This window comes from Dunckerocampus dactyliophorus, chromosome 20 (genome assembly GCF_027744805.1).
Source record: "Dunckerocampus dactyliophorus isolate RoL2022-P2 chromosome 20, RoL_Ddac_1.1, whole genome shotgun sequence".
NCBI classification, from domain to species: Eukaryota; Metazoa; Chordata; class Actinopteri; order Syngnathiformes; family Syngnathidae; genus Dunckerocampus; species Dunckerocampus dactyliophorus.
The window spans coordinates 8,906,137-8,918,807 of record NC_072838.1 but is presented as its reverse complement, the minus strand read 5'-3'; the positions used below and the strand labels follow the sequence as shown (position 1 = coordinate 8,918,807).

At 40.7% G+C, this 12,671-nt stretch overlaps 1 protein-coding gene across 3 annotated transcripts in view; it reads left to right on the top strand.

Annotated features, from left to right (window-relative positions):
• Positions 1-12,671, top strand: part of samd12 (sterile alpha motif domain containing 12) — a 135,060-nt gene that overhangs the window by 25,812 nt on the left and 96,577 nt on the right. For all 3 annotated transcript variants that reach the window (XR_008567114.1, XM_054763036.1, XM_054763037.1), the window contains exon 3: positions 4,549-4,678. Coding sequence is in view for 2 of the 3 variants with exons in the window: in XM_054763036.1 (XP_054619011.1) it covers positions 4,549-4,678 (130 nt within the window). In the remaining variant the exon portion in view is untranslated. The remainder of the gene's footprint in view (positions 1-4,548; positions 4,679-12,671) is intronic.

Here is a 12,671-nt window from a genome sequence, read left to right as displayed (position 1 = left end):
CCCATGAAACATGAAAGAACAGTCCTATTGTCACATTTACACTTGTATTACCCAATATTGTAGGCATAATAATAAGAGAAAATAAGACACATAAGACATAAATGTAGAGTCATACGTTAGCATTGGGAAAATTACTTCTTGTTGTTTTCCCTTACTTCCCGTTCTGTATAGTAATTCCTGTCGTGGTTGTTGTTAATCAGTGTTACATTACTCACACCTAGTGACCAGTGTAGAATACTACATATGATCACATCTGTGAATGTGTCTTATGAATGCCTTATATTTGTGTTGCAGTTCATTTAGCTACGTTAGCGCTCGAAAATGATTTATTTAGGCAAAACAATGTAAAATTTGCTTAAATATGCATATTTTTTGACAAAAAGTAGGCCATATTCAACCACAAATCAACGATCATTTATTAATGAATCTATTTTTGAAAAACCTTGACATAGTGAAACCGCAAAATTCAAAGCATGAAGCGGTGAGGGATGACTGAGCCACTACGTACGTGTTTTATGTGCAGATGTCCAGATGTATTTGACTGTGTGTCACAGTACAGGCTTCTACTCACACGCCTATGCTGTCACTCAAACGTCTAATTGGCCCTGAGTTTTGACTACAGCACTTTGAGCATGATTGTAGTCCTCTTTAGTCCTGTTTTTGTTTTGTTTTTTTCAAATTCTCGGTGATGTTTTCCCTCCGCCCTTTGGCTGTGCTCGCTGGCAAAATGGCACCAGCTCACCTATTTTGCAGCACCGCTATGAGCTGAATCAGAGTAGAATATAAAGCACAGATGGCCATTGACTTCCAAATGGGTTCATGGAAAATGAGTCTCCTGTGTCAAATCCCTCTGTGTTCACTGTGAAGCGCTGGCGTTTTCCTCTTCGTCCTCACCCGTTAGTCCAGCCATACACACACACACACACACACATGCACACAGTGTGTCTTTTTCCTTGTTGTCTTTTACGCCATCCCAAACACTTTCTCACACACTCGTCTTTCTTTAACTCTGTCGATCACTCTTTCTGCTTTTGGCATCCCTCTCCCGTTTGTTGCCTCAGGCTCATAGTCGGGGTTAATTAACATTGAGTTGAGCCGTGTTTAATGGTTAATGCGGTTTCTTCCTCTGTTACCCAAACCTCGATTTCCCCCACACCCACACCCCAGCCGCTCGCCCCCTTACCTTCCCTGCAGATTCAGCAGCGATACAAGCTGCCAAGCAATCGCATTAAGTGCATTGCGGCCTCGCCTACCTGCCTTCCCGCTTCATTTGGCCGTCTGTCACTTTGCCTGCCTGCTTGGAATACTGACTGTATTTCCTTATATAATGGCGGGGGCGTCCGGTTGCCTAGTGGTTAGCATGTTGGCCACACAATCAGATGATCGGGAAGATCTGGGTTCGAATCTCCTTTGGGCATCTCTGTGTGAAGTTTGCAGGTTCTCTCTGTGCGTGCGTGGGTTTTGTCCGGTTTCCTCCCACATTTGTAAAACCTGCATGTTAGGTTCATTGGAGATTCTAAATTGTCCATAGGCATGAATGGTTGTTAGTCTGTGATTGGCTGGCGACCAGTCCAGCGTGTATGCCGCCTCCCGCCTTGGCTCCAGCATACCACCGTGACCCTGGTGAGGACAAGTGGCATACAAAATGGATGGATGGGGGGGAGTAATTTACCGAACTGCAGAGTGGAACAAGTTTGTTAGGGGTAAGGTGTTTATAAGGGAAGGCCTTTACAGTCATCCCTTTTTTATTAACTGGTTAATTGGTTCCAAGATAAGTGAATTTCCGCGAAGTAGGATTCCTTATTTTATAAATTGAATATTTTCAAACTTAGACGGTCATAAAAAGGGGGGAGAAGAGAAAAGAAGACAGAGGGGAGAGTGCGAGGACAAGAAGGGGGACAATAGAGAGAGACAACACCACCAGCAACAACAATAATTGCAACAACAATAACAAAGGGGACTACATCAGCAAAGACCATAAAGGAAATAACAAAATACTATCAAGAGTCACAGTGATAATACTGTATCGAAACAGTCCTACTTATTAGTGGTAACAGTGCCTTTACTTTCGTAATTATATGCATCTGCCGCTCATTTGAGTCTGTGCTATTTAGTTCAGCCGGTGCCGTTGTGTTTTGTGTATTGTGTGCTTTTTTTTGGTCATGCTTGCTGCATGTCTTTTTTTTTTTTTTTGCTTGCTACACATCTGTTGCCGCGCTGCTTCTGGTTTACGCGCCTCCTGCAAGCTTCCATGCTTTCTGTTCAGTTGTTGAAGTATTAAAAACCTTTTTACCTGCACTGGATACCGTCCCCGCAGCTTGAGGTCATGCCCACACCGCCAAGTAACAGTATTTTAGTTCACTTAGCCATTTTTATGCTTGAAAATGATTCATTCAGGCTAAAAATAGGTAACATTTACTTAAATATGCATTTTTTTAAACTAATAATAGGCCACGGGATAGCGTGATTTATGAATTAAGATATTTTTGAAACAACGTCATTGAGTGAAGCCGTGAAAGTCGAAGCGGCGAGGGTTTACTGTATTTGTAAAATACATATTTACAATAATAAATGTCAAATCAAATCAAATCATACAGAGGGGAGGATTTCAAACATAAACGCTACAAATCGGGGATAATCCAGGGGCTGGAATTGAGGCGTGGAGCCAACAGGAAATGCTTATAATTTGCTTAATTGCAAATTGATTATGATTAATGATTATTTGTACTATTTATTTAAGTATTTCTTATTTATTTGATTAATTATTATTATTATTATTATAGAAGAAATACAGAGTAAGAAATTATTATAATTGTAATATGTAACATTGTAAATACCATAGATATTCCTACTTATTCCATGTAAATATATAAATATATACAGTTATTCTTCTTCTTTATTATATTTTTTTTTATTACTTAGTTGCTATAATTTACAGTGCTGCCAATTTAAAGGTCAGCTAACATTTTCTGGAGTTATACGCTTCAAATGTCAAACAAAGCTCAGCAAATCTTGTGAGACCCACTAAATAATTCACTGCACAAGTGTTTTTATATTTCAGTGGCTTTTTGTTTTTTTTAGGATACCGTCACAAAAATGTGGCGGTGATCGCGAAAAGAAAAAAAAAAGGTGATGATAACCATAGATGTCAGGATGTCAGGATACATGTCGTGTCTTGACATTAGTTCTAGCAGTAAGCATAAATCACCACTAGGTGACAGTATTGCTCTGCAAACACATTCCGATACCCTCACCATTAAGGGTCTGTATGCTCAAAATTAGCATAACCATTTTTCCGAATTCCTAATTTTAGGATTCTGTATAAAAGGATGAGTGGGAAGGACCAGCATAGGTGTCCCATATAATAAGAGGTGAGACAGAGCTCTGGATGGGAGAGATGAGAGGCAAAAATGTGGGCATGGGGAACGAGATAGCACTGACAGGGACTGAATATGGCTGAGAGACCCGGAAGGCAAAAAGAAGAAAGACTGCCAGCACCTGTTAGTCTATACTCTCTAGGTAGAGAAGAGAAGAATGGCTCACCATTGCTATGCCACACCACACGGCAGCCAGAGGGCAGGCCAAAGTGGAAGGTGTGCTTGTGAAATTTTAACCACCCCTTGCTTGTTTGTGATCGAAGTAGCTGCTCCATCAGAATAAAAAAAACACTGCTGTCTAGAATGCTGTTCCCTCTCGAATCTAAACCCCATAATAACACCAAGCAAATGTTTGAGGGTTCCCTCTGTCTATGCCGGTGGTTCCCAAACTCTTTAGTCGCGTACCCCTTCAGACATTTGACCTGAAGCCATGTACCCCCTACTCCTGCAGTGTGGAAAAGGTTATAAAGCCATTTCTAAAGCTTTGGGACTCCAGCTAACCACAGTGAGAGACATTATCCACAAATGGCGAAAAGTCCAGATTTTAGTCTGCATATTCATTTTATACCGAATCGATGGGGAAAGTTTATCAACCACTATAAAGCAGTATTCAAAGTACAAAAATACATACAACCAACGATCAAGCTTCATTTTCGGGTGAATCCCCACTCACAGTGACAGGGATTTGAACACCAATATAAACGAAATCGTCAACATTAAACACTCTTTTTTTTTTTTTTTTTTAATTGTGTTTGACATACCCTGGCAACCAGTCCAGGGTGTACCTTACCTCTCGCCCAAAGACAGATGGGATAGGCTCCAGCATACCCATGGCATTCGTGAGGACAGGCGGGACAGAAAATGGATGGATGGATGGATGGATTCAACACACCATGCACACTCATATGTTTAGAGCTAAACGTTTCAACGACAAGCACCGTTGTTAGCCTCCATTCCTGTCAGTTTGGCCTGTGGTACATTCCCTTTAGGGTATGTGAGATTGTAATTTGTTTCGTCTTTCATTATAGTAGTAGTAGTAATAATGTTAGTAATATTTGGTTTTGGTCATTTGTTTTCTGAATTGTTAGAGTTTCACAGTTTGTTGACGTGTTTTTCACTTCGTACTTTACCGTATATCATAGAAATGTTTGATTATGTTCATTTTTGACAGCCGGGATATGTGAAGCTGTCCAAACCAGTGGCGCTGTGGACCCAACAGGATGTGTGCAAGTGGTTGAAGAAACACTGTCCAAACCAGCATCAGATCTACAGCGACTCCTTCAAACAACATGATATCACAGGTACCCAATGACACATGTACAGTCCTAATTGTAGCCAATATGGAGGAGGACAAAATCAATATATTTTGTTGTCTGCCATGGTACAGTATTGATAGTGATCGGTTATCGATACTCACAGCCTAGCTTTGAACACTTCCGCAAGTGTCAATTATCATCTTGCTGAAGACATTTGTCTTTAAAAACATCCCCAGTTTATCTGCGCCTCTCTCGTCGCCCACCTGGAGCCTCATTCCCATCCATCAAGTGTTAGCACCGACACCACGTCAATCATTTCCATAACAAGGATCCTCAAGGTCACCCTGCTGTGGAACAACACTTTGGTCCTGGTGGTAACAGAAGACTGCTAATTGCGATGCACTACACCTCTCGGAGCGCGACTGATCATGCTAATATGTTTGTTTGTTACCATCGAGAGCCTCTTCAATTCAACAACGCTCTGACAGGGTAAAATTGCTGCGAGGTCACGGAGAGTGGCAGAATGATTCACAGTATTGTTTTGTCCTTCATGCACTTTCACCATTATATGCACTACACTGAATGCTATTTAGCATTCACTGGGAAATGGTCTGATAGTTTGAATCTTGCTGTGCCTATTGGCCTCCCTCCAGTCTGCAGCAATTTGTAAAATGCATTTACTTCTATGTTTAATTAAAGTAAAAGGGTTTTATATACAGTTGTGTGGAAAAAAAAAAAGTGTTTGCCCCCTTCCTGATTTCTTATTTTTTTGCATGTTTGCATGTGTTTAAATGTTTCAGATCGTCAAACAATTTTAAATATTAGTCAATGACAACACAACTGAACACAAAATGCAGTTTTTTAATATAACTTTTTATTATTAAGCGAGAAAAAAATCCAAACCTACATGGCTCTGTGTGGAAGAAGTGATTGCCTCCCTCGTAAAACAGAACTTAACTGAGAACTATCAATCTGGAAAAGGTAATACAGCTTTGGGACTCCAGCAAACCACAGTGAGAGCTATTATCCACAAATGCTAAAAACATGGACAGTTGAACTGCTCCACCTTCCCAGGAGTGGCCAGTTCACCAAAATTACCCCAAGAGTGCAGCGACGACTCATTCAAGAGGTCACAAAAGACCCCACAACAACATCCAAAGAACTGCAGGCCTCACTTGCCTCAGTTAAGGTCAGTGTTCATGACTCCACCATAAGAAAGACACTGGGCAAAAACGGCCTGCATGGCAGAGTTCCAAGACCAAAACCACCGCTGAACAAGAAGAACATTAAAGTCTCATCTAAATTTTGCCAGAAAACATCTTGATGATCTCCAAGACCTTTGGGAAAATACACTGTCATCTGACGAGACAAAAGTTGAAGTTTTTGGAAGGTGTGTGTCTCATTGTCATATCAACAGTCAAATCTGGTGGTGGTAGTGTGATGGTCTGGGTCTGTTGCTTCAGGACCTGAAAGACTTTCTGTGATAAATGGAACCATGAATTCTGCTGCCCACAAAAAAGTCCTGAAGGAGAATGTCCGGCCATCTGTTGGTGACCTCAAGCTGAAACCAACTTGGGTCTTGCAGCAGGACAATGATCCAAAACACACCAGCAAGTCCATCTCTGAATGGCTGAAGAAAAACAAAATGAAGACTTTGGGGTGGCCTAGTCAAAGTCCTGACCTGAATCCTATCGAGATGCTGTGGCGTGACCTTAAAGGGATAGTTCGGATTTTCAACAACAATCTGGCAAGGAACTGACTAGACAGCATGGCTTAAGAAGGCCTTGATTACTAATTGGATGCAGCTGCACTGGCCAGCTGAGCAGGAGAGAGGGTTCTCATTCGTGTGAAACGGGTTAATCGCATGAACTACATACACTGCTATAACACATTTCAAAGATAAAGTAAAAAAAAAATAATAAAATGATAAATGGAGCATGTTCAGGGGGCGTGCTGGGCCGGGTCATTGTTTTTTTTATGGGCAAACCTGTAGGTGCACAGGGCTTGTGCAGCCACAGCGATGCTCATATTATTTGTCACATTATGAATGTTGGAAAAAGCTCATTTTGTACTTATTTCTCATGAGAACATGCCAGATTAAATTATTGTAATTTCGGTCCGCAGCAGTGTCTTAACTTAATGGCCTTGTTTTTTTATTCAGCTTTAATGATTTTACAGGATCATACAAGGGTTACTACATAAACATGGCCACTTACAGTATGCACATTCAGTACACACACACACACACACACACACAATTTTCTTCTAGAAAATGCTAGATAATGACATGCTGGAAATCTGCGAGTAATTCAGTATGTGTCCACTTCAAAGGTTAGTTAGCAGAACACAGTTAAAACAAGCAAAGCCACACCAATTTGCATCACATAGTTGAAATTGCATTTTGGATCTGTTCCTATGAGGACACAAATGATGAATGGAATATTATGTACAAACACCAAGTAGTTTACGTAAAATAATCAAGAACATATGGCTCAAAGCATTTGACTGCATATGTGGCATTGTGAAACATTTTAGCAATGAACTCCTTCAGTATGCAGCAGCTATTCACTGCCACTTCAAAATCGATGTATCCCATCCTCCCCATTGGTCTCCCCCGATCTTTACCTCCCATCCCTCGCAGACACCCTGCCGCCATTAAAAATGCATTAAAGCATATTAAGGCATAATTAGATATTAGCCTCTAATCTGTTGCTGTTACAAGGCCCGGATTCTTTTGTAAAGGAATAGCTTGGCTTACAAAAGCAAGTTGAATACAAATTTTCTGTTTATAATCACTGAAAAATGTGTCCGGAACGGACTAATGCAAAGGAAGCAGCAGTCACTGGCAATGTTTATCTTATCTTATTCTAAATGAATACGATAATATGTTTCTGATGACTCATCATCATGCATTTGTTTGCTTAATTTAAGGATTCGGGTGTGTGAAATTGATAGGTGACTAATTATGTTTGAAGCAATTGAGGCAAAATGCAATGCACTGCTTAGCTGCAACCAGCAGAGGCGCTGTTGTGTCAGTCTCAGGAGGACAACACGGTGTGAGCTATGGGAAGTGATGGACATTTCCTCCAGGCAGTATTCTTCTGCTCAATACAACACTAGCATGGAAACAGGAGTTCAGAACATTCTGAAGAAAAAATACTTCCATTGTCCATCAAGGGACATCCTTAATATAAATCTTCAAAATAGATGCAGTACCAATAGCTCCCTAGCAGTTGATGAGAGTATTTTTCTTCACACAGTATTGTCAAGATAAGATAATTTACTCATACTATACATGGCCTTATCCTGAATTATTAATAGATGAAGGTTTGGTGCTTTAATGAAGGGTGGTCTACATCCAGCCGGTCCCACTACAGTACCTTTGAAGCTCTTTGTTCCAATTCCCTTGGTAGCGGGATCCATCAGTTACACGTCACTTTGAAAATAACAGCACTTTTGCTGCTTGGCTGCTGGTGATCTCCTCATCCACTGGACGGATTCACGCTGCGCACAATATGTTTTTTTGATGAACAGCACTGGGAAATGAAAGGTGACATACACTATTTTAAACCTGAAGGGCAGTCAGAGTGAAGAACTCTGCCGTGGCCAATGGACAACCACTATTTCTGTTATATTTTAATATCAAATGATCTGCTTGACATTCTACATGGTACAGGCCTTGGTTTTATAATAATGAGACACTCAATTCTCCAGAAATGCCTCCCAGAAAAGAGGCTTAAAGTGTATCGAACATCATAAGCTCGTTTGGAATATGAAGACTAGTGTATTGAAAAAGGTATTTTCTGTAGAAGATCATTAGAACGTACAGTATGTGCACCTTGACAAGCATTTTACAGGACTTTTAGTCTATGGCAGTGTACGCAACGTTTCAACAGTTAATGTAAAATCAATCAAGGGGTGTAACGCCATGAGCACAGTTCGGGTTTAAGTTCCGTTCATTTTAGGTTAGTAAGGAAACAAAATGCGATGCATAACTCTTCTGTGGACCAGCTCGAAACTCCCGGCAGGGAGGGTTTGCCCAACCAGTCTACATGTGTTTTGTGGACTTGGGGACAGCATTTGACCGTGTCGTTTGTGCAATCCGTGGTGGGTACTCTTGGAGCATGGGGCATTGGACCCCCTGATTCAGGCAGTTCACTCCCTGTCCACATTTTCAACAGCAAGTCGGACTCGTTTCCAGTGAGGGTTCTGGTCATACCCTTGATGGACAGAATTTGTAGGCGCAGTCAGAGCATTGAAAGGACCCGGTTTGGTGGTTGCAGCTCAGCTCTCGCCGAATCGGTTTGCGTGTGAAGCGGCCGGGATGAGAATCAGCACCTCCATGTCCAAGTCCATGGTTCTCACCCGGAAAAGGGTGGACTGCCATCTGCGGGTCGGGGCTGAGGTCCTTCCCCACGTCAAAGAGTTCAAGTACCTTGAAGTCTTGTTCGCGAGTGACGTAAGGATAGATTTCAATATCGACAGGGCTATTGGTGCGGTGTCTGCAATGATGCAGACACTACATCAGTCTGTCATGGTGGAGACCTCAATTTACCAGTTGATCTACATTCCTACCCTCGCCTATGGTCATGAGCTTTGGGTAATGACTGAGAGGACAAGACTGTGCGGGTGCTAGTGGCCGAGTTTTCTCAGTAGGGTGGTTGGGCTTTCTTTTAGAGAGAGGTTGAGAATATCTGTCATCCCGGAAAAGCTTGGAGTAGATCTGCAGCTACTCCACAATAAGAGGAGCCAGATGAAGTGGCTCGAGCATCTGATCGGGTTGCCTCTTGGACCCCTGTCTGGGGAGGTGTTCAGGGCATGTCCGATCTGCAGGAGGCCTTGGGGAAGACCCAGGGCACATTGGAGAGTCTGTGTCTCTCAACTGGCCTGGGAATGTCTCAAGATCCCCCGAGAGGAGGTGGACCAAGGAGCCTGGGAGAGGGAAGTCCAGCTTCTCTGCTTAGGCTGCTGCCCCTGCGACTCGACCCCTTGTAAGAGAAAGAAGATGGTTGGATGAAATCTTCTTAGCTTTTGTGTAAAAAGCTTTTAGGATTTTAAAATTAAACATAAAAAACTGCTAATTGTGGGTGGGTAATTCTCCAATTACTACACTTCTCAAATAAATAATTATTATAAATGAAATTAACATTCAAATATCGTATACAGAAAAATTTAAGGTTGGACTTGATGTACGTTAAAAATGCGATCACAGTCCAATGTATTTCACGTATTTCACGGAGAAGAGCCAAGTGTTCCCAAACAGGAGTCTTTAATGACAGAAGAGAGTTTTCAAATTTTTGAATTTCCAAGGCACTATGGCCATAACGTCCACTAGTCAAGGGTTAGAGTTGCGAGATTGGAAATGACAAATTATTGTCCCAGAAGCTTAAAATTGTGATATTTTGAGGAAAATTATTGTACACACCCAATCCGACGTTGCTTGGGACCATCTTCTACAGTAAAACATTATCACAGACCGTGTAGACTATAGTTTTTTAATGCAGTTTGAGCTTTAAATAAACTAACAGCACTCTTGTTTAAAAAAAAAAAAAAAAAAAGCCGCCACTGGCAGAAAAGCTCTCCCTTTGGCTGTAAAGAAGCACGTGAGACAATGCACAACATCAGGCGCAGTGTGGGCTGTTTCCTGCAGTCAAATTATTGTACATTATGGGATTCTTGCAATGCGATCTGCGCTGCTGCGGTGGTCTGTGTTTACGGTGAAGACGCCTGACATGAGAGACACTTCCTGTTCCTCACGTTCAATGTGACAAATTAGTAGAAAACCCAAGCTTGGGTTCCCAAAAAATCCGGTTACGAATACATGTAACGTTATACCCCTACTGTCTGTGTATGATTTAATTTGCATTTTATTTTGAATGTTACTAAATTTATTTATTTATTACACATTTTACTTTTTAATTCCCATTCGTCAAATAAGTTTTTGCCAGGCCATGGCTCTGTAGATTAATCTGCCTCCTTGCAACACTGCTGCCTGCGCACCACTCATTAATCCTGTACTTGTGTGGGCATCTTTTATTTTATTTTATTTTATTTTTATTTTTTTGCATGAACCAGAATATGAATTTTACACTATTTTTAATCCAGTCCTTGTTTAGCTCTACCTGAGGAAAGCACAGTGAAGGATATGAATCAGAGTAAATAAATAGAGAAATATTTAAAGTAGGAGAGCAGGAGCAGCTTATCATGTTGGCAGTTTGAATGCACTAACCCCTAATACAGTACATAAAGGATGGTGGAAATATAATTTACCTCATTCAAGGTATGATAGATTTGTATGGCAGACAGTAAGTCATTTGAATACAGAAGTGACGGTGGCGAAGCAGTGAAAAATGAGGACAGTTAAAAGAAGAAAAAAAAGGGCGGGGATCATAAATCCATCATAATAATGTGGATTTAGGATGCAAGGGAAGCAAGAATTGGTTGGTCAGCACTCCCATGTTAGGAAAATGAGATGAAATGAATAGTTTAGAATACAGTTTCTTCGAAAAGGTATTCATACACCTTCATTTGCTCCACATTTTGTCTGAAAAATGTTTAACAAATGTATGGAAATAAAACTGAAATATCCTAGTTGTAGCATAGAGGTATGACTTTTTGACTTATAATCATCAAACCATGTACTGTGTACAGTAATCCCTCGTTTATCACAGTTAATCGGTTCCAGTTAATCGGTGATAAGTGAATTTCCGCAAAGTAGGATTCCTTATTTATAAATCAAATATTTTCATAGTTAGCGCTTAAAAAACTGTTTACAAACTTATAAAATACAATTTCTAACATTATTAGAGCCCTCTAGACATGATATTACACCCGTATAGTCACCTTTACACCCATATTACTTGTATATAATATCACTCACACATGTTAGTATTGGGAGAGTTCCTTGTTGTTCCTTCTTGCGGTGGCTATTGTCTCATCAATGTAACATTACTGGCACCTAGTGACCAGTGTAGAATACTACATATCACAACATGCCTTTGAATGTGTCTTCTGAATGCCTTATATTTGTATTTTAGTTCATTGAGACATTTTTATGCTGGAAAATGTTTAATTTAGGCCGAAAGACGTACACATTTGCTTAAAAATGCATATTCTTTTTACTAATAATAGGCCGTAGTCAACCATGAAACAGAGATGATTTATTAATTAATATAATTTGATTGAGTGAAGCTGCGAAATTGGCTGCTTATGGGGAGGAGGAGCTCTCAATAATGAAAGCACTAAGCTGCTTTGCTGTCACTGTACATTTCGTGGGAGCAGACCCTAATTTCACTTTACTTTTCACTTTCACTTTCCTTTTTGTTCTACCTCATGCTTGGGAGGGAAAAAAGTGACGTCATTCTTCAGTTAAATGACGCGCCCCTACATATTTTTGCATTGTGCGCAACTAGTTCTTTTTCCTTTTTTTTTGAACATCCATCCATTTTTTTATATCGCTTATCCTCATTAGGGTCGCGGGGGTATACTGGAGCCTATCCCAGCTGACTTCGGGCGAGATGCGGGATACACCCTGGACTGGTCGCGAGCCAATCACAGGTTCTTTTTGAACAGTATTAACAACTGATAGGAGCTCGTACGTAACCAGGAAACATCAGAAGACGAAACATGAGGACCGCCTGTATATATTCCAGCAGTCCTTTTCATTTGTAGACGCTTTATCTGTGAATTCATCCAAATGGTAATTTGCTAAACAGAGCAGCGTTCACCAGCCATTGTGTTACACTGTTGAATCAATTATTTCATCTCCACTTTAATAGAGGATCCTAATGGACTTTCTATTGACATTGATTATGTGGTTCCAGCACACTATTCGAACACACCAAGACACCACCCACATAATGTAGTATTAATAAGTTGCGGTCATTTAATGCATTCTGTGGGATTGGCTTTTTTTTTTTTTTTTTTTTTTCTCCCAGCATTTCTCATCATTTGTCCCGCATGACTACTTAAGTCCTCCCCTCTCCTTGCGGTCATTCCATAGAGATCAGTGAATTAATTGCAATTTGAAAAATTATCT